The following is a 22,272-nucleotide window of genomic DNA, read 5'->3' on the forward strand; positions in this document are numbered from 1 at the left end:
GGATATGAAAGCAGGACCTTTTCTTATTTCTGTCAGCTAGTTATTTAATTTTATCTCCTTTCTTTTTTTTTGCAGAAATATCTGTTCTGCCTCAAGGATGAAATGAAAGCTTTTTGGAGGTCAGAGAGTGCATCAAGGAATTTCTGTTAAATCTTGCAGGAATGTAGACTTAGACTTTAGACTGAACTGATCAGATCTGAGAGTTCAGAGCTCATTATTTTATGCATCAGTTTGACGGACACATATTAAACTAACTCTGTAATCCAAAGTGTGGTGCAAAACATGTACCTACACCATTAAAGAAAGATGATTTCTACTAATCACACAACCACAAAACTGCCCAGACCTCCTTCTGTTCTCACGGCCGTACTTTCACTTCTCTGCAACCTAACAGCAGTAGTTCAAGACTGACGTTTATTTTGCGGCTGTAAATACAAAGACAAAAAAGTACCTGATTCCTCCCAGATGAAGAAAACTTGATTTGGATTAAAAAACAAATAACAAATAAACACGTCTCCTTTCAATGACATACAAACGGTTAGATGAAGGGAGCTCTTTTTCTTGACAAGTCAGGGTTTTAGATAAAGTCCCTGTTCATCATTTTCTCATCCTGACTCACTCTGAGGTTCTGAAACTCGTCTCTGAAGCGTGGTGCATAGGTCACCTTGAGCTGCGTTTAGCGTGCATCACCATATAAAGACAAAACGCCTTTATTCCTGTTTCTGAAGAGTGTCGTGTCACTTCCTTCCTTGTCTATTTGAATAGATTTGTGTTGCCCTGCTCTGAGTGTTGCTTCAGAGCTGCAGAGAGTGGAACAGCACCCAGACAGACCAGCACAAGAGCCCACCACGCCTAGAGACCCCCAGCATCCTAAGGTCATCATCCAAGGTAAATATGCGTGAGATTACTGGGAGTCTGGTTCATGCACGTGTACCTGAAGGAAGCACGAGGGGAGCAGAGAAAAGAGATGATTTGTCTGTAATTCTGTTGAAGATAAGCTGCTGAAAGAAAAGGACACACATAAGACGTTAGAGTCTTCAGTTCCTTGTGTTTTTGTTCAAATTTTTGCACATTTTCTTCATCCAAACCAGGACTTGTCTTCACAGCATGTCAAGCTTTTCTCCTACTTCTTTGTCCAACTTTATGCTAAAATAAAATCAAAATATGATTTTTAAAGCCACTAAACATCTTCCTTACTATGTTTAGTTTGCACATATTTGACTTAAATAATTAAAAACGTGAAGAAAAGAGCAGTAGGAGGCAGAGTGAGGCCTGCAGAGAGGAAGAAGAAGTTAAACCTCTGCAGAGCTGAAGAGGAAGTTTGTGGTTAGCCTTACTTTAACTGCAGGAAAAAGTTCACCCTAAACTAGGTTCTAACTTTCTGTTAGACTACATTTCAGAAAAGAACAAGCTGGATTCACCTGTGAAAGATGCTTTAGAGGATCAACACGTGTTAATGACGGGACAGAAAGAAGACAAACTGATCAGATGACAGCCGTGTTCATGATGCCAGATCCTCGTGATTCTGCAGAAAAACTTCTGACTGTCACAGATTCAGAAAAATAGAGGTGCATCAATCAGGATATATTTGCCCAAGACCTTTACTTTGTACACAGTTTTACCATCAGGCAAAGGTGATCACCACAGGCTGTCTTAGACAACGACCAACATGTGGCCCCTCCCTATTTCCCTAAAAGCAACTGTAGTGTGAATAAATGCGGCAAGTCCACATGAATGACCAATACCAGCTCTTCAAGCAGACTCAGAAATGGTACCTGTGTACAGTACACTTGTGCTCACGCTGATCAAATAAACTGGACTTTGGGGTCCTGGTCTTTAATGTGAACCCCCTAAGATAAGGAGGCCTCTATATCGGTGTAGTGGCTGGTTAGAGCTAGTATAGAGGGCAGCGACTCCAGGAGGTTCCCTGTCCAGCGTGTTGCAGAACTAATCAGATGAAGACTTGTGACGGCAGGGTCCTGACTCAGTCTGCATGCGTGGGTTGGGGGCCCGTCAGCAGGTGTGGTGGAGTGGTTGTGTTGGTGTTTACGTGTCTGTTACAGGTGTCGGCTGAAAGCTAAGGCTAAAGCTCATGTAGCCTGTGTTCATTTGAAATCTAAATGGAGTAGCTTAGGTATTAGTGAGCTACATTACCTGATACTTTTTTAAGGATTTACTGTAAAGCCTTCACTGTAGAGAGGACAGTGGGTAGAGTCAGAGACACAGCAGAGAGAGAGGGAGTGGGCAATAACACATAGGAAAGGAGCTGCAAGATATAAACCCAGCTAACTTCATGGTCAACAGCTCTTGTACGTTAAGTGTGATGGCAGATGCATGCTTGCTAAACTTTGCTTGAAACACCCAGAACTTCTCTTTAATTGGGGATGAAATGTATAACTAGATTTTTTAGGAATGCATGAAATTGTCAGTAAGACTGGCAGATATTGGCTTCAAAAGCCATTTATTGTAACAGCAGATATTAAAACTACAATACCTCGACTCTAGGTATGAATGAGTTTGTAATTTTAGTCAGAGCCAAATCCGGCCCGTGGTACAGTTACACAAGACAATATCATATTCTTATTGTATGAGCCTTGTCGCAAACAATTATTTTATCTGAGTAGTCTGTATGTAACCTTGCAAAGCAGATGGATCCGCCTTTTTAGTGTTTCTCACTGGCGAATCTGTCTTGCAAAGCTCCCGTCTGAACCGTTTGGATCTGGTTAGAAAGTGACAGGACCAACCAGTGACAAGAGGCAATACTTTCAGGCGCAGCAGAGTCGTGACGGTTACAAGCAGCAGCAAGAGGCCAGTGCAGTTATGGCGGAAGAGGTTAGCTAAAATGCTGCTAAAGCACCAGTTTTATCAGGAGTTGACGACATTTCTTCATTAAAAGAAGAACAAAGAACAGAAGTGAGTTGTTTTCTTTTCAAAAACAACAAATAGTCACCATGGTTCGCGTTATTCCTCTGTAGCTGCGCACGCGCAGCTCGATAGCGGTTAAGTCACATGTTTTGTTGCTCTGATTGGCCCGTAGAGATGTGACAGACAGAACGTTCATCCAATCACACTCCAAGTTTTTTTCAAAGCCTCTGCCTTTTCCCAAACGTTTCCTATAGAAGCTTTTCCAGATGGATGGCATGTCAGGTTAGTCTGCATGTGTGTGGTGTCAACATGATTCATTTACTGCTCCAAATCGCGTCGGAGCCTCCAAGACCCTGAATCGTAAATATCAAACATGTTTGATATTTACAATTCTAGGTCGTAGTGCGGCTTACGGAGTACCCACAACAACCAATGAGAGCGAGCACACCAGGTAGCGTCACCAGACGGATCATACGTACTTTCACCGCTAACAACCAAAAACACAACTGTACCTTAATTCCCGCCAGGATTTCGTCCTGAGTCTTCCCTTGTTTCATAATTTTTGCTGCACCTGTAACACATGCCAGGAGAGCCTGTTGTGGAGAGACAGCAAGATGGTATCGACAGACATCCATGCTTTGTTTTTTTCTGAAGTCACGTGATCACGCGAGGTTGTAGGCAGGTCGGCAGGTGTGTGGTCTCCAGTGATCTGACAGTCTGGCTGAGGCGTCCAGTGTGTGCGTTCAGAGGATTAAAGATGAAAAATCTTTGTAAATTGTCCTGAAGTCTGTGGTCTCCCACGGTTTTAAAATCTACTCAGATTAAATAATTGTCTACTGTGTGGCCAGGCTAAGTCACGTTAATGTGAAAAAAGAAAGAGTAAAATAATTACATAAAGAGAAATGTGGAAAAACAAATTCATTCATTTTCATATTTTCAGTTTTGCCTTGCACAATTAAGACTTTAATCTATTATTTTATCTTTATTTCTTATTTTGACCTTTAACATTTATTATTTTGACTTTTTGTCTCATATTCTGACCTTTTCAGCTTAAAATTTTGACTATCTAATACTTTTGTCTTTGTCAATTCATCATTTTGACTTTTTATCTCATATTTTGAACTTTTCAATTTATTATTTCCACCTTCATCTCATTTTTTGACCTTTTAGGTACATTGCTTTATATTCTGAGTCATATTTTTGCCTTAAAAACAGGATTTTGACTTTCCTTTTTATATATTTGCCTTTAAAAGCATTATTTTACCATCTAATTTTGTGTTTTGACCTTTTGAACTAATACGTTGATTTTTTATTACATATTTTGAGCCTTTTAACTTATTATCTTGACTTTTTAAATCTCAAAATCATTCATCATCAGTGTTAATTTTCCCCTCATAATTTATTACTGTGGAAATCCTGTTAGGCCCTCAGGTTAGACCTTAATGATAACATTATTTCATTTGAACATTATCTGACCTGGCAAACCTTTATGAGATTAAGAATCTCCTTTTTATTAGAGTCTGTGGAGAGACAGGCAGCAGCAGTTCACAGAACCTCAGAGGATCTAAACAGAAATTTACATCAGCGTTGACATAAAACATACAGCATGCACTGCTCAGCACACCAGGACCCTGGGAAGAAAAAATAAGGGTTACTGAATCTAGATCAGTTTTACCAGGATCCAACCTTTTAAAGAACCAGGACCTGAGACTGGTTTGATCTGAGAGAGCAGGCCTGAAAACGGAACAGGAAACTCTTAAGCTCTGATAAATGATCTCATCCTCTCTTCATCTTTAAGCTTCTGCAGCGTTTCACACCTTTGCATCCAGAGGCTGCAGCTGCAGTGATGCATCTTATTTCCTTTCTAGAAGCTAAAGTTTGCTTTCCTCTGCATCTCTGCAGCTCAATTAACCGTCATTTAAAGCTGCAGGGATGAGGTTAACCATTGAAATGATAGATTAAAACATCATGAGGTGCAATCTGCTGATTGATTTATCCCTTTTACTACTGATAACTCCTCCATGATAATTTTTTAGGCCACAGGGAGACGGGGAGGTACATTTCATCCCTGTCTCTGCTCTAGCTGGTGATGGTCTGTGTGTCAACATCCAGACTCATGCAGAGTTTAAAAACTCACATAGTAGTTTATCTGTGGTTCTGCTTCTGTTCTGTGTCAGACCTCAGCATCTGGAACCAATCTACACTCTGTTTGTTTAATTTGTTTTAACTTTCAGACAGTGTGCTCCATGTGGATTTATTTATAATTTTCTATAACAGCCAGTGTATTTGATGTACTTTGTCTAGTCAGCTGTTTTGTCCAGTGTGGGACTTTCACAGGTCCTTCATCGGTCCTATGTGGAAATAAAGATGGAACCTAAATAAAACTGGTGCAACCATTTGTTCATTTATATATGAATCCTTAGTGTCATTGTACACTGTCCTTTAAAAAATATATCTAAAAAACAGAATAAACTCAGAGATCATAAATGCAGGGAGAAAAATCAGGACTGATTTTGAAGATGAGAGAGGATTCAGACATATAAAGGTTGATTTACCAGTTTAGTTTGAGTGATGAATGATGAGATGACCAACAGAGACCACAGATTCACCAACATTCAGAGTCGACCCTCGCTGCGAAGAATCCATCGCTCACTGTTATCTTCCTGCTACGTCCGCTGTGGCAGGGATTCTCCTCTCCTCGTCAGTCTGATTGTTGGGGTTTTAAACCCTAACTTACACTTTTCTTTATGCTTGTGTACTTCCTCATGTTTGCTGTTCTCATCATGGCTGTGTTTGTTGTGCTTCCTTCTTTGGTCAGCTTGCTTCCTGATTGGCTATCTTTGGGTTCACTGAGCGCGTGCTCTGCTGTCACCCACACACAACAGGATGTCTGACTGTAAATACTGATTATGTTTAATAGTAACCATTTCATATCAGAGCATTCCCCCATCGCCTCCTGAGCTGATCAGGGAGGGTAAAATCTCTCCTAACACACCTCACACTGCAGAAAATCTGCAGAGATACAAGGGGTGCCACCAGATCTTTGGTCTTGAGGTCTTACAAGATTTCTTGTTGAGGTGAAAAATGGCTCTGGAGATTAACAGGCAGCATAGATGAAGAGCAGCAAGTCCATGAACTGAAAAAAGCTCCTGTTATCATCCCTGACTCTCTAAATGAGTTTGTAAGCAGCTAGCAGAGAAATGCAGCTAATCGTCTGTGACTCGTTTGAATCACCGCTTTCTCTCACTTAAAGAAAAGATGTATTTTTGTTCTGCTATCAAAGACAAAAAAAGAGTCTGAGCTCTTGTTCTGTCTCACCGTGTGGGGTTAATGCCGTGTCACACACCTACAACATAACCTTTAGAGCAGTGATACTCCATGTGTGGCTCTTTCAGGATGATTTGTGGCTCTTCTATTTCTTCATTTGAAATATTTTCCCCCAGGAAAGCTTAAAAAATTCAACTTTGACCACAGACTTTACTCATTGTAAGCTACATTAATCAGATGGTTTCCCATTTTTGTGCGGCTGGCTTTAATTGCCAATCTTTATTTTTTTTTTGTCTATGTATTTTCATTGCCTTTATTTGCAAGTTTGTTCCCCTTTTTCTTTTTTTGCCACTTTTAATCAATTTTTCTGCTTTTTAAGCCGATTTTACCGCTTTTTTGCCACTTTTGGCCCATTTTTTTGCAACTTTAATCCTATTTTTGGTGCTTTTCCTTTTGTTCCAATTTTGCTTTTTACAATCCCACTCCCTCTTTTTTGCCATTTTTGTGACTTTGTGACTGCTGCTTTTTGCCCATTTTAGTCAATTTTCACTCACTTTAGCCAAGTTTTAACTTCTTTTTGCCCATTTTTGCCACCTGTAACTCATATATCTATCATATTTTGCCATTTTTTTAACCAGTTTTTGCAATTTATGCCTACATTACCCCTTTTCACCCATTTTTTGCCACTTCTTTGCTGATTTTTGACTATTTTTTGCCACTTCTTTGCCGCTTTTTGACCATTTTTGCCTCTTTAATTATTTTTATTGCTACCTTAACCTTTTTTCGCCACTCTTCACCACTTAGATTGTGGCTCTTGTAAAGGTATTTTTCAACAATTTGTGGCTCTTTGGTTGAGCAGGGTTGAGTAACACTGCTTTAGAGCCTTCAGACAGTCAGGACCACGGCTTACTTTGGTCAGAGGGAGGAACTGGATCAGCACAAAATCAGCACGATTCTCTTTAACTGTGTGTCCCACTGCAGGCAGACTCACAGGCCTAACATAAGGTCAGAGGTTATTCAGGTATGAGACACAGACTTAAAGGTATATATTTTATATGTTAATTTACAGAGGAGGACACTGATAGAGTCTGAATCAGGGATAAGAGAGTTAGGGAGAGACGAACCTGGGCCACCCACATTCATGGAGCACACCTAAACCACCGGGCAATCTCTGCCCCATGAGAGACAAAGTCAGAGACGAGTCTTCAAGTCTTTCAGCATCCATTCTGGTCTCTCTTCTGTCCTCTTCCCTATGCCTTGTATCAGTTCATGTTTTTAACTCTCCTAAAAAAGGATCTGCTGATGTAAAAACAGATGCATAAACACTGAATCATCACACTGAAATAAACGATCATATGATCAAACTTCTCTGAATTACTGCTCCCTGCCTCCTCTGCAGACTTTCCTTTTTCTGATGCAAACCTGTTAAATGCCATTTGTTTCAAATGTAGTACAAAGAATACTGTAACCCCGAACAGAGCAAGGCTAGTAGTCTAAGTGAAAGGCTAAGCTAATGGCTGCAACAGTGGAGGATCATTTCTGCTCTAAATTAACCCATGCAGATTCAGAGACTCTACAGTCATTTAGCTAAAGACAGCAGAGACGCTCGAGGTGGCACAAAAACAGCTTTAACTGCAAAATAGTGGAATTTTAAAATGATATAAAAAGGATGCGTTTAATCCTGATTACCTGCAGAAATTCTGGGATAAACGCTGATAAAAATGTTCATGTTTTGACAGCACGCATTAATAATGAGGAAATGGCATTACCATAGAGCGCATGCATGTCCTCATTCAGACTTCTGTAATCATGTGGTTTTAAACATCGGTAGCAATGTCCCGTTTCTTTCAGTCATGCTTTTTTGCTTCATCTAAGATCCAAACAAACATTTTTGTCATTAAATGAATTCTCTTTAATAAAGATGTTTGGAGAGCTTCTGCTTTAAAAGAACTTCAGAAAGAGAATAATGCTTCACCTGTAATACACAATGAGCCAATCACACAGAGACAAAGCCAGCAAGCACAGCCTCTACGGGACTTCAGGTAACGGGGGCAGAACATGTTCTAAATAGGACTCATTGTCGGTATGTTCATGATGTGAGGGGCAGAAAAGGAGGAACTAGATGGTAACTCCTGATTCTCTGATTGAAACTGCTCACACTTCTCTCTTCAGTCTGCCTCCAACTTCCTGCTGCTGCTTCACTTCCTGTCTGACAGAGAAGTGTGTCTCTGTGCTAATGTGGTGTGAAACAATAATCACCTGTAGGAGCAGAGCACAAGGTGACCTGATGCCTGTTAAACTGCACGTTAGAGCAAAGATGTCAACAGCCAATCACATGGCTTCCCCTCAGGACAGGAAGTAGTGCAGGGCAGGATATGACTCTGTGATATTTCTGAATGAGTCTTGCTTTGTCAATTTTCACATGATGATTTGTGTGTGTGTGTGTGTGTGGGGGGGGGGGGGTATTTACAAAATGGCAGCTGCCATGGATTGGACTTCAGTGACCAGATGGCTGATGACTCTCAGGCTTTGACCAATGCTTTCTAGTTGATGGGATTACCTGAATTATACAGCACATATTTAGGTGTAGAACTTTTCATTGTTATTAACCTTTTTTTTCTGTGTGAAAATAATGCTGCATACCTTTAAAAACATATTGAACTAGAAAAGCACTCAGGGAGCGCAGACCTCTGCTATCATCCCTATCTCCCAGTAGTGCAAAATCCTTTGCAAAATTCCTGGATCCCTCCCCATGTGCTCCCCACCACAGCATTTGCCGATAACTCTCTCCCCGATGGGGTGGACACATGATGAGGCAAAGCATTGGCTTCGCTATGGGTGAACTGTCATGGTGGAAGCGTTGCCTTCTGACGCCAACAGATGCACTGACAGTCTCACCCATGGTCTCACTGGACGACTGAAAGTCATGGCAGAGGGTGAATATTCCTCTATTCCTCCCAGCATTGTTAGTATTCTCGCTACAATTCGCTGTCTTTCTCTCCGTTACGTCTCCGTCTCCTCAACCAGGCGTGCGTCTTTCAAACTCTACAAACTCCAAAACTTTGAACAGAAACACACCCAAAAATGCTGCTGGGATTGAAGTTACTCATGTCCGCCATCTCCTGGTGTAAAGTGGTAACAGCGCAGACCTCCTCCATTAGCCCTATCTCCCAACAGTAAAGAATCCTTTAAAAAATTCCTGGATTCAGATGGTGATCCGGATCACTCCCAAAATATAATCAGTTCTTCCCTATACCATTTCTGACATTTCCCGAAAATTTAATAAAAATCCGTCCACAGCTTTTTGAGTTATGTTGCTAACAAACTAACAAATGAACAAACGGACAAACGAACAAACCCAACTGATCACATAACCTCCTTGGCGGAGGTAAAAACCAACATCTGATCATCATGATTGTAAATGTCACAAATATGTCATTAAGGCTCCATGGTTTGTTATGATGAAGACAATGCTGCTTTCACCATACCTGGACCACATGTGGTTCCATGTTGTGTTTTTGATGCTGATGAAATTGTAACGGGCAGAGTTGTTGCATGTTTTTGATGCTGATGTGTTCATATTTTAGTCTATACTTCACATTCCCTGATATATATCACATTTTTTTGTCTGTTTGTGATTTAGGTTCCAGACATGGCCTCTAGTACGCCGATCTCTGCAGAAGAGCTGGAGGAGCTCAGAGAAGCTTTCTCAAAGATCGGTGAGATACACAAACTCACTCACAAAAACCAGGTTCAGTTCCTTCCTCCTGAGTAGATCCAGGAAGTAAGATCAGAGGAACGAATACACCAGGCTCACCAGAAACTATGCTCCAGTTCTGCTTCAGGCTGTCCAGGATATTTCTGATACTTGCATGTGGAAAACAGGGGACATTTTCTGCTAAAAAGGGGGCCGATGGAGAAGAGCAATAACACTGTTACTCCTAAATAAATGCAATGCAAAAAAAAAAAAAAGAAATAAAGTTTGAAAGGTTTGGACTCAATCATATCCCCCTCTTCTAAACATGGTTAGAATCATTTCTTTGGTATAAGTACTGTCACAATGTAAGGATGCATGCTGGCTTTGCCATCTTCAGTGCTGGACCAGCCATATGGAAAAACAAACAAACACAAAAACACTGTAAAAGCACTAGCAGGTGAGGTGTGTGTGATATGTGGATTGCTAAATAGTAAGACATGAATGAGCTAATAAAGGAGAATGCTTGTAGGAGATAAGGAGCAAACGTTAACATGAATGAATCAGACATAAGCAGAGAACATTTGCAGGATTGTTCAGGGGCTCTGTGATATCTGCAGACCTACAGTATCTAAAAGTACTAGAGCCTGCACAGTAACTTCAGATTTTTAGTCATGTTTCTATCCAAACTCTGCTGCAGGAGAAAGTAGAGGATCGTCTTCATTGCACGAATAAGCCAACAGTGGCAGAAAGTTGAAAAAATGTTTGTGCAATGGAGACAGCGTGCAGGAGTTTGTCTGAGAGTTATCCCAACAAGAATTTACACAAGATTTCATTTTATTTCTCTCAGGTGTCTGTATAGATTGATTTTGACTGTATCAAATTCTGTTACCATGACAACCCCAGTATTGATTATAAAGTTTATTGATCCAAATCAAACTGGATAAAACAGGATGTCTGCTCTGTGTTTAACATCTGTCTCTTCTCCCTCCCTCTCTTCCAGATGTTGATAATAACGGTTTCATCAGTAAGGCTGAGCTCACAGACCTCTTCAGAGCTGCTAACCTGCCTTTGCCGGGGTACCGGATCAGAGAGATTGTCCAGGAGCTGACGCAGACCAGCGACCAGCTCACCTTTGAAGAGTTCACCCAGGTATGTTTCTGGTTTTAGATTCACAGAGAACGACAAAAATAGAAAATGTCCCCTGGATAGCTCTTCAGACAGAAACCAGGTTTGTTTTTGTAAGATTTATTCTGGGGCTCTAATCCCCTTACTGGAGGGACAGGACGGTGGCTGACATGCAGGAAAAGAGCTACGAGTCCCATTTGAACCTGGGAAGACACCAGCCTGCATACATGGAGCCTGCAGCTGAAACCACCAGGCTGCCAGGCCCATACTTTATTATACTTTAAACGACGCCTGAAAATGTCCCCACATTTTTGGAGATGAGTGGCATGTGTGAATTCAGCTAACTGAATTTTCCAAACCCAACTGTCTTTTTACTGCCACTATCCTCACCTTTTTCAACCTGCAGATCGTCCACGGGCTGAAGAGCACAGAGGTGGCGAAGACGTTCAGGAAGGCGATCAATAAAAAAGAGGGAATCTGTAACGTGGCGGGAACCTCGGAGCAGTCAGGAACTCAGCACTCATACTCCGGTCCGTGAGCAGGGACACTCACAATAAATACTAGAACCCCCACATTACATGAAGCATGTTTCTGTTTATTACCTCAGTCAAACACGCTTTAACAGGATCTATCGTGGACATATTCGAGCCTCTGTGTGGTCTGACGTTTGTTTCTTCTCCCTGTAGAGGAGGAGAAGGTCGCCTTTGTGAACTGGATCAATAAAGCTCTGGAGAAAGATCCGGACTGTCAGCATGTTCTATCCATGGATCCATCCAGAGACGACCTGTTCACCGCCATGGGAGACGGCATCATTCTCTGGTGCGAGCTGATTTTAAAGATCATTTTTTGATTTACTGCAGAGCCCAGAAACCATCCCAGACTGGGACTACAGTCACATAAACTCACACTGTTCTTTCTGAAAGACCCCGCCACATTAGAGCACATTCAATCACCTATCTTTATTTGTGCACATTCATTATCAAGGCCTTGAGGGTGAGGAGGTTCTGAAGAAATATCTGAACCCTCCCTGTTGGATAACTCTAACCCAGGATGTGCTTTCTATAATAATCAATGAAAAAATGTTCTGACCCTCCAGTAAGATGATCAACCTGTCTGTCCCCGATACAATCGATGAGAGGACGATCAATAAGAAGAAGCTGACACCGTTCACCATCCAGGTCAGACAGCTCCTTCTTTAATATGCAGAAATGTTTAAGTGTCCTATGGCAGTGTTAACGTCCTGTTTGTTGTTCTTTGGTTCAAACAGGAGAACCTGAACCTAGCTCTGAACTCGGCATCGGCCATCGGCTGTCACGTGGTCAACATTGGGGCTGAGGACCTGAAGGAGGGCAGGCAGCACCTGGTGCTGGGTCTGCTGTGGCAGGTCATCAAGATCGGACTGTTCGCCGACATCGAGCTCAGCAAGAATGAAGGTTTGTGTCTGATCTGTCAGGTTTAGTTATTTTAATCATCGTTGGAGATCAACGGACTGATTCAGATCCACAAACAGCAGCACAGTGTGATTTGGACATCCAGAGGTTCATAAGTTCCTATAGGGGAGGCAAAATATCAGAGATCAGAGGGGCAGAGATGGACTATCTGCTGTGTTTTAGACCCAAACAAGTGAAACCAACATCAGTTTTTATTGTTTCACTGCTTAGAAAAAAGGCCTAAACATGTTTTTCATTCTAATAGACCTTTATTAACCCATATATTAACTGTTGTGTTATGATTTTAGTTCATATTTTCTCATCTGATTTTGCCAATTCAAACAACAATTTGTCCAAATACTTCCCATGTGTGTGGTGTCAGTAGATCAGTGATCATCAACTGGTAGCCCGAGGGCCACATCAGGGCCCCCACAGCTTTTTATCTGGGCCCCAGAAGTTTAATAAATCCAGAAAATGTGAGGAGAAAAAATATATGTTCTGCTATTTACTTTTCAAAAATAACTACAGCTATAAAAACAGCCCCAAAACCAACTGAGATTGGAACAATTTTCTGAGATATTACTCAATGTTTGATATGTTTACATAAATCCGAGTATCAGCTGTTATGTTAGGATTTATCATTAACACAGCTCCAAAAATGTGGAAAAAAATCTCAGTTTCCCTCTTGTGGCAGGCTGCAGTATAGGTGATCTCAAAGCTAAAGGCTAAATTTACAAGAAAACAAAAAAATGTTGAGAGTAGTTTATTAATTAGACCAAAATGTTCATATTCATTCCTCTGAAAGTCTGGCCCCCAGAATGTCTGCAAGAAATAAAGCTTTTGAAAATATAGTCGATGGCTCTGATTTTCCTACAGATAGATAAGGTTTATCCCAGACATAGTGGACCTTCTGTGAGTAATATTCGTATTTTCCGTGTGTAGCTCTGATCGCTCTGCTGCGTGACGGAGAGTCTCTGGAGGATCTGATGAAACTCTCTCCTGAGGAGCTGCTGCTGAGGTGGGCCAACTATCACCTGGAGGAGGCCGGCTGTGGGAAGATCAACAACTTCAGCTCTGACATCAAGGTCAGAGCTCCGACAAACACAGTTTAGCTCAGACTGCTTTATGCTCTGCTCTTGTGTTAACATGTTTACCAAGGTGACTTAAAAGATATTAACGTACTTAGTTTTCTAGAATGGACTTACTGGTGTGGTATTTTTTGGCCATGAGGAAATCATGATCCGCCAATTCTCCTGCTGAATCTCTCAGTTTAAAAACAGATCAGGGACGAGTCAAGAGAAATCCTTACCATGTGTGGTCAGAAATGAACCTTTATCACTCTGACTGCACATAACTTTACTTTTCCATCCGCACCAAGTTCTTTTCTCCGTACCCAGGCTCATGTAAGTTTTGATCTACTGTAAGTTTCTAGTTTTCTTTTATAAAACAGGGCAGTAAAAGCTAGATTTTATGCCAACACCAAGTAAAGCCCCCTTAGTTTAAGACAGTAGCTGGTTTCCGTTACAGTTTTTCACAAAATAAAAGCGATATTTCTTAAATTTCGATGAAGTACAGTTGCGCTTTGAATGGGTTTCCATTGAAGGGAGTTTTGGGCATAGGCCTTGCAATTCTCGTAAAATCTCATCTCGTGTGAATCCGCAGCAGGGAACCTTGATGCTCAAAACCTGTGTCGGTACAGTTTTGGTTACATCTACGGTGGTTGCCTCGATAATTTTGAACAAAAGACGAAGGCAACGGATGATAGTTCAGAGGTAAAGTCCGTATGTATGGCAAAAGCCACGCATAAGGGTAGAAGTACGATGTTAAGAAAAGTCTCGTCTCTTCTTCTGTCCACATGAACCACCCCATGTCGTCTCAGAGTGACTGGTCATGTGACACCGTACGTCACGTCCTGTGACTTGTGCACTTTTGCGATATATCTCTATATCGAAATGCCTGAAAAACATCCTCATGAAAGCGTAAAAACTTTTAGCAATATTTTAGGTTTTTTTTCAAAATTCAGGTGTTTCCATTACCAGTTTTTTATTGCGCTATTTCAATTTTGTGCATTTCCAAGTGAAACCCAGCTAGTATAAGTAAAGCATCATAAAAAAGAACACTTTGTTGAGAGAATCTCTAATGCTAATTGTTAACCTTAACTGGGTTACATTCACGGAGAACGCAGCTTAACCTGATCTGCTAATAAGAGTTAAAGGGCACACATTATGCAAAAATCACTGTTTCAGGCTTTTCTAACAGAAATATGTCCCCCTGGCCTGTCCACAATCCCCTCAAGTACCAGAAAAATCAATTCCCTCCACCCCTCTCTTTCTCCATCTTTCAGAAAATATGTGCTGAAACAAGCCGTTCTCAGATTTTACACCTAGTGACCTCACATGGAGTGCAAGCACCCGCCCCCAGGTCTGGTTGGCCCTCCCCACTTGGTCCTTAACTTTGGATAAAAGTGTCTGTAACATCAGGAGTGCCACATCCATTTCCTGAGAGGGAAACTTCACAGGCATGTTTTAGGGACCTCTGAGAACAATATAAACTTGTCTTACAATGGTAAAATATGTCCCCTTTAAGTTCTGTCATATCAACCGGGGATCCTGGATGCCATTTTGTACATGCACTCCTGCACAGTTCTTAACATATAACAGCGTTACTGAGCATCCTAACTGTAAGTGATGTGGGAAAGACAGCCCAGAGTTTTTCATCTGTCACTTTCCCTGTTTTCTTCTCAGATGAGGAACAAGGAAAGAGGGAGATGACAAGGAATCAGGAGTGTCGCACAGGACAAGTTTTTTGATTTTCCTGGGCTTTTCCCTCAGCAGAGTTTGTTAGTTTGTACTATAAACTGGAGATAATGACTATCTCGACTAATCAGCTGTCAAAGGCTTGAAATTCAAAGCACCCCACTTTTGTTTCTCCACACTCAAAATAAAAGAACTTGCAAAATTAAAGCAAAACTTCAGAGAAGAGAGTTTAATATTTGAGGGATGTGACAGTGATTACATGATACAATCAATACAACTGACAGGTCATAGTGTGTTTGACAGAATAAGCACTTAAACACTTGTTATTCTTCTGATAAAGAACAAATGTCTTCATTCTGCAGCGGATTTCATGTTATGAAATTTTTCTGTGTTTCAGGACTCTAAGGCGTACTACCACCTCCTGAACCAGGTGGCACCCAAAGGAGACGAGGAGGGGATCCCTCCAATCACCATCGACATGTCGGGGATCAGGGTGAGAGAGAGCATCCTTCCTTCATCCTCCAGCCATGTCTGACGGTTTAAAAGAACACTTTAATGATTCGGGGGAAAATTCAGAAATCAAACTTTAGACTTTACAGTTAGACGGGTTTTCTTCAACATATAATTCCCCATGGGTCTACAGATGAAGGGTCATTCTGGGTTACTTATCACCGGTCCACTTGTGTTGATGTTTTCCTCTGTGTCCCTGCAGGAGAAAGAGGACCTGAAGCGGGCTGAGTGCATGCTGGACCAGGCTGACCGGCTCGGCTGCAGACAGTTCGTCATGCCCCCAGACGTCGTCCGAGGAAACCCAAAACTGAACTTGGCCTTCGTTGCCAACCTGTTCAACAAATATCCGGCTCTGAAGAAGCCCGAGAACCAGGACATCGACTGGAGCTCAATCGAAGGTCAGATTATCCTCAGAACAGCCACGACAGGCCACTCGTAGGATGCTGATCTAAAATCCAACCAACATGGCCAGTACAGATCCGTCAGTGTTTCTACAATGATTGGTTTTCTATGCAAAGTTAAAACAGATTTTATGGAACATGAATTCTCTCTCTGTGCCTGCACAACCTCACACTTACCTCTGATTTTAAATGCAGTGTCTGAGTTTTATGGAAAAGTCTTGGCCAGAGCCAAATGAAACATGTCTAGCTGCAAACATTGCACACATTTATAAAGATATAAAACAGAATGCTTTCACTGGTTACCTGAACAGACTGCAGATGTTTTCTTGTTCTAAATAGAGAAGGTTAATGCTGTTTTCACATCTTAAGTGTTTTTAATCCGATGTTTTCTGCAGGTGAAACGAGAGAGGAGAGGACGTTCAGGAACTGGATGAACTCTCTGGGAGTCAACCCTCGAGTCAACCACCTCTACGTGTAAGAAAACTCAACAAGTCTCCTCGTCTCTGTCCTTATTCGTTAGAGCTAGCTGTTCATTGATGAACAGCTGCGGTAGGATGTTTGTTAAACCAAAATTTACAGAAATAAATCAGCAGCTTTTCTGCTCAACTGACCCAGTGTAGACATCTCAGCATGAAGCTGACCTGCACCTTCTCAAAAATGAAACTACACATCAGAAAAATGCAGCCCTGTGATTGGTCTGGGAAGCCCTGGGTAACTGCCAGCCTCTCTCTGAGACGTACTGTGTGTTCTCTGCTATGGGATAAACAACTGCAGACAGAGAGACAACCGATCAAATCTACTCAGCAACATCAGAAAATAACAGTTTTTTTCATCCATGTCTCTCACAGTGGATGAATGAGAGCAAGATTCCCCTGGTTTAGAGATTATTCAAGAGTTTTTAGATTGAAATGGCCATTAAATATTGTGTTTCCAAGGCCTTGTTGTTGGTTTAGCCCTATGTACAATAACCCGTCTCCAAGGCTCAGTCCGTTTTCTACCCTTTGGTTTCCAGCACCTCTCTGCCCCTTAAATGGAGTTTAACAGGGGAATGATGACAACACTGAACACTACTTCTTCAGCAGGAGTGTGTGCCAATGAAAATCTCTGTTTAAAGGTCCATGTAGCCCTAACTCTCCACCTTACCCTCCATTTAGACAAGAATCAGGACCCACTAGACATGAACATGTATAACATGAGCTCAGTGGAAGAGACAAGGGGGGCTGGGTTTAAGTCCAACTCTCTCCTTTACTTCCTGCATTATTGACCTTACACCTCCACACAAAGGCACAAAGCCCAAGAATAATCTAAAGTAGATTAAAAATGTTGTGTTTGTTCCAGAGACATCGATGACGCTCTGGTCATCTTCCAGCTGTATGAGAAGATTAAAGTTCCTGTCGACTGGGACAAAGTGAACAAACCTCCGTATCCTAAACTGGGCAGCAACATGAAGAAGGTAACGCAGATGATGGAGGGTGATGTGATGCTGTAGAGCAGTGGTTCTCAACCTTGGGGTCGGGACCCCAATGGGGTCGCGAGACTCTAAGAAGGGGTCCCCAGATGCCTTAAAAGAAACTAAGAATATATTTTTAAATTACACTTTTTTCACTTACCAAATGTTAACCAATTTTCATCATTTTTTAACACTAATTTTGCCAATTTTAGCACATTTTTGCCACTTAAAAAACAATTTTTGTCCATTTTACACCCTTTCCATCACTTTTTCTGCCTGTTTTTGCCACATCTTAACCAATTCTGTTCCCTTTCTGCCTCATTATTGCCACTATTAACCACTTTTAACACCACTTTTTGCTGAATTTTAACCAGTTATCCTATTTTTTCCAGTTTATATCAATTTTTCATCCAAGTCAACCTAACTTCCCCCCTTTTTTTTTGCACTTTAAAGCAATTTTCAGCCACTTTTTAAACCCCTTTACCCCTTTTTGTGCTCGTTTTTGCCAATTTAATCAATTTTTGGTTATTTTTGCCACTTTTATCAAATTTTTGCCACTTTTAACCCATTTATATTCTTTAAAAATCCAATTTCAACACCTTTTTTTCACAAATTTTGCCATAATTAACCACTTTATGAAATTTTTTATCCATTTTAAATATGTTTTTAATGAAAGTTATTTCATTTTAAGAAGGGTATCTACTACACAAATAAACAGACAGAGATATTTGTTGCTTTGATGAGAGTGGTTATTATTCAGGTCAAATATAAAATATGGATATCACAGCTTAACTTCACAATGGAGCATGGTTTTGCTGACTTCCATGGACCCCCAGTTTGACTGGGTCCCAGAAACCTTCCCCTTTATTCTTCCTTATGGGCAGCCTTGTCTGCACATGACTATTCTTGAATGTGCATGGCTGTTCAACCACCTTCAGGCACAGTGGGGGTCCCCGGTCTCTGGCACCTTTATTTTGGGGGTTGCGGGCTGAAAAGGTTGAGAACCCACTGCTGTGGAGAGAGGAGGATCATATCTGATTTGTAGCTCGCAGTGCTTCTTTAACCTACTTTTGGATATGATCAAATGCTCTTTCTGTGTCAGCTGGAGAACTGTAACTATGCCGTGGAGCTCGGGAAGAAGGAGGCCAAGTTCTCTCTGGTCGGCGTTGCAGGTCAGGACCTGAACACTGGGAATCGAACCCTCACCCTCGCTCTGCTGTGGCAGCTCATGAGAAGGTAAGGACACTAATGCGACTGACTGCACTGTTTTTAGGGCAGGATATTCACCAGATGATTTACGAATCCTAACTAACTCTTCAACATGGGCAGGAAGAAGGACAGTCATCGTTATGATCCTCTGAATGTACGCTCTAGTGTAGATGATGCAGCCAGACTCTGAGACTCACAGCTGCTGCTTTAGTGATGATCTCACAGAGGACACTCCACAGAAATGAGATCTCGCAGAAACTCACAGGGTTAAACGTGACTGAAAGAAGGAGAAAAACAAACATGGAGGAGGATTTCTATCCTGGGGTATGTTTTAGTTACTCTGAGTGAAACCCTGGCTGAGAAGATGGTGCAGTCGTATGTTTCTCAGTCTGCTGCAGATGTTCAGTTATTTATGTTGGGATGATTATGAAAACAACAGCCATAAGAAATGAATAATGCAATCAAACTGACCGATTGTTGTTTTTTGTCACAGTCCATTCTTTGATCCCAACCTGAATATCCAAAATCCAAAAAACAAACAGATAAATGAAAAACAAGCTGTTGTTTCATTTATTTGTTATTCAATTATCGAGTAAATATTAAATGAATGAACAGTACACAGGTTCGATACAATACATGAAGAATTGAAACAAAATAAAATGAAATGATATGATATGATACATAACAATAAGATAATATATGAAACAACAGACCACGAAACAATTAGATACCAAACAAAACAACATGAAATGTAATAAATGACACAAAACATTAAGATACCAAACAACACAATATGTAAGAGACAACACAAAATGATATGAAAATAAATTATATGTGCTTAAAAAACCAAAAGAATACTAAACAATGACATGAAATGAAACAATATGAAATAATATATGACATTAAAATGAAACGGTACTGTTCAATAAGTTATGATGCTATAGCATGAGATATGATGTGATATATGATACAAATTAGCATCATATATTAAACTTTATGAAACAATTCAGTCTGAGCCTTTGAGATCCCATGTAATACGACAAGATATGAACTGAAATGATGCAATAGAATATGTTATAAAACAAAATGCAATGAGACAAAACAATACAAACCAAACAATATGAAACAAAATGAAACTAAAGGTACAATACCACACAATAAGAACAGATTTGATACAATAGAAAATGATATGATACAAAACCATCTGGTGACATCTGATAGATCATGACATAAAAGTAAATGAGATGAAATGAAGCGATACATTATAACAGGATGCATTATGATATAATATAATATGGTATAAAATGATATGAAACAATCAATACAATAGGATAAAATACTAAACAAAATGATACAATTAGATAAGATATGATATGATGAGATATTTCATGAAACAATACAATATGATAGGATACAATATAATATACAAACCATACCAGACAGAATGAAATGATTTGATGAGATCTAAAGTGATACGACATGATATGAAAGGATACAACACAGTGGGATAAAAAATTGTAGAATCTAATGAGATCCAAAGTGACATGATATGAAACAAATGATATGATGAGATTGGATGCAATAAGAAACGAGATAAAACAATACACACAAAGGAGCCTTGGATGGATTCAGTCAGTTAATAAAGTTTAATTCAAATGTTGTCAGAGCTCTTTCTTTCATGCCATCTTCATCTGTAGTTCCTCTCTGTTTGTGTTTCTGGGTTCCAGTCTTTGAACAGTCAATCTTACTGTGCAGCAGGAGGGAGGTTATTCTGACAGGCTTTATATTAAAAATCCTCACTCTGTGGTTGTGTGTTCTGTCCATCTGTCAGGTACACTCTGAACATCCTGGAGGATCTGGGTGACGGACAGAAAGTGACCGACGACACCATCGTGGGCTGGGTGAACGACACGCTGACTCAGGCAGGAAAACCCACCATCTCCAGCTTTAAGGTACACATGACTGAAGAGAAAATGTTCAATCCTCAATGAGGCTATCAGCGGTAGAACCTTCATGAAGGTGCTGAGGTCCTGTCTGTGTTGATGTTTGTGTAGGACGGGTCCATCAGCAGCAGCATGCCCGTTCTGGATCTGATCGATGCTATCCAGCCAGGATCCATCAGATATGACCTGCTGAAGACCGAAGACCTGACCGAGGAGGAGAAACTCAACAACGCAAAGTAAACCTTATTTGTATTTAAAAACATGCTTTCCTCTTTTGGGTTTAGTTTGCTGGTTGAACCTTTTAGAAACTTTACCACCATTTTTTCAGCAGAGATTTTTAAGGTGACATGTCAGACCCCCTTGTCCATGTTTAACATATGGTTTAAAACCCTGGTTAGCAACTGGTGAGTCAGGACTCCTGAGGCCATTTTCAGTGTGGAAAAATGTGACAGCATGTCAGTTGTTTGTTCCATCTCAAGTCTAAACTGCCCCCTTTTTCCATCAAAAACAGATGGTTAAGACTAAAGAATTAAGCATAGGCTATTTGGGTCAGGATTTGAGTTTAACAAGGCAGGGGTGGGTCCTGATGCTGGACTAGGAATGAACACTGGTTCTAAAGTAAAAGTCTGTGTTATGGTTTGTTTCAAATATAAACTGGATCAAGTGTCATTGGCAGTGTTTGACCCTCAAGAGGGGCAGTTTTAGTAATGTGGAGGCCCCAGGCAGACACCAGTAAGAGGCCCTTCCCCATTCAGATCAACTCAATCATAGCAAGAGAACAAAACGAAAGGTCAAAGAAAACTACAGTATGTCCTCCTAGATCCTCGGTCACATAAACAGACTCAACAGTGTTGAAATCATCCTGACGTCCACTCCTTGGTCTTTGTCTCCAGGTATGCTATCTCCATGGCAAGGAAGATTGGTGCCCGTGTTTACGCGCTGCCTGAAGACCTGGTGGAGGTCAAACCAAAGATGGTGATGACAGTGTTCGCCTGCCTGATGGCACGTGGCATGAAGAGAGTATAAAGACCAAAAACCATCAGAAACATGGAGAGAGAATAAAGACCAACATTTTTATAAAACCATCAGAAACATGAAGAGAATGAAGACAAAAACAGATTTTAAATAAAACATCAGGAAGATCAAGACGAACAATGGAGACAGAAAATGATCAGATTCAGTACGATAACATGAAATACACCAAAGGTTTGCAAAGGGATATTTTTACACTTTTATGATCAGTGTTGATGCCTTAAAGTACAAGGACAAAGGTTTCTAGTAGTTTTGGCTCCAACTAGCTGTTACTTCTATTTCTGTTACTTTCAGTGAAAAAAAGACTTTCTGTTTAACTTTGCAGATATTTGGGCTGAAAATCATGTTAAATGTTGGAAAATATTTGTAATACCAAAGTTTATCTTAATATGACTGCACATGATAAACTTCACCGTAATAAAGCCGTTTTGTTTGAGACATTGTGTTTTCATTGTTTTAAAGTGATCATCAGTGGGTTTGTGATTCTGTTTCATTTAGAGATTTGTTTTTGTCCACAGTCTCACAGCAGCAGAGAATCTTCTGAACTTATCTTTATCAAGTTAAACCTAAAAACAAAATTCAGCATC

The 22,272-nt window shown here is 40.7% G+C and overlaps 1 protein-coding gene across 1 annotated transcript; it reads left to right on the plus strand.

The window, feature by feature from the left end:
- The first annotated feature begins 761 nt into the window (after positions 1–761).
- On the plus strand, positions 762–22,121 carry lcp1 (lymphocyte cytosolic protein 1 (L-plastin)). The gene is made up of 16 exons (XM_041807764.1): positions 762–888; positions 9,776–9,851; positions 10,830–10,978; positions 11,361–11,484; positions 11,641–11,773; positions 12,051–12,132; positions 12,222–12,387; positions 13,327–13,469; positions 15,538–15,633; positions 15,853–16,048; positions 16,447–16,525; positions 17,390–17,504; positions 18,604–18,737; positions 20,542–20,662; positions 20,765–20,889; positions 21,547–22,121. The coding sequence occupies exons 2-16, from the start codon at positions 9,785–9,787 to the stop codon at positions 21,677–21,679; spliced, it is 1,863 nt and encodes a 620-aa protein (XP_041663698.1). The 5' UTR covers positions 762–888; positions 9,776–9,784; the 3' UTR covers positions 21,680–22,121.
- Positions 22,122–22,272: the final 151 nt, after the last annotated feature.

Source organism: Cheilinus undulatus, linkage group 15, assembly GCF_018320785.1.
Source record: "Cheilinus undulatus linkage group 15, ASM1832078v1, whole genome shotgun sequence".
Classification (NCBI taxonomy): domain Eukaryota; kingdom Metazoa; phylum Chordata; class Actinopteri; order Labriformes; family Labridae; genus Cheilinus; species Cheilinus undulatus.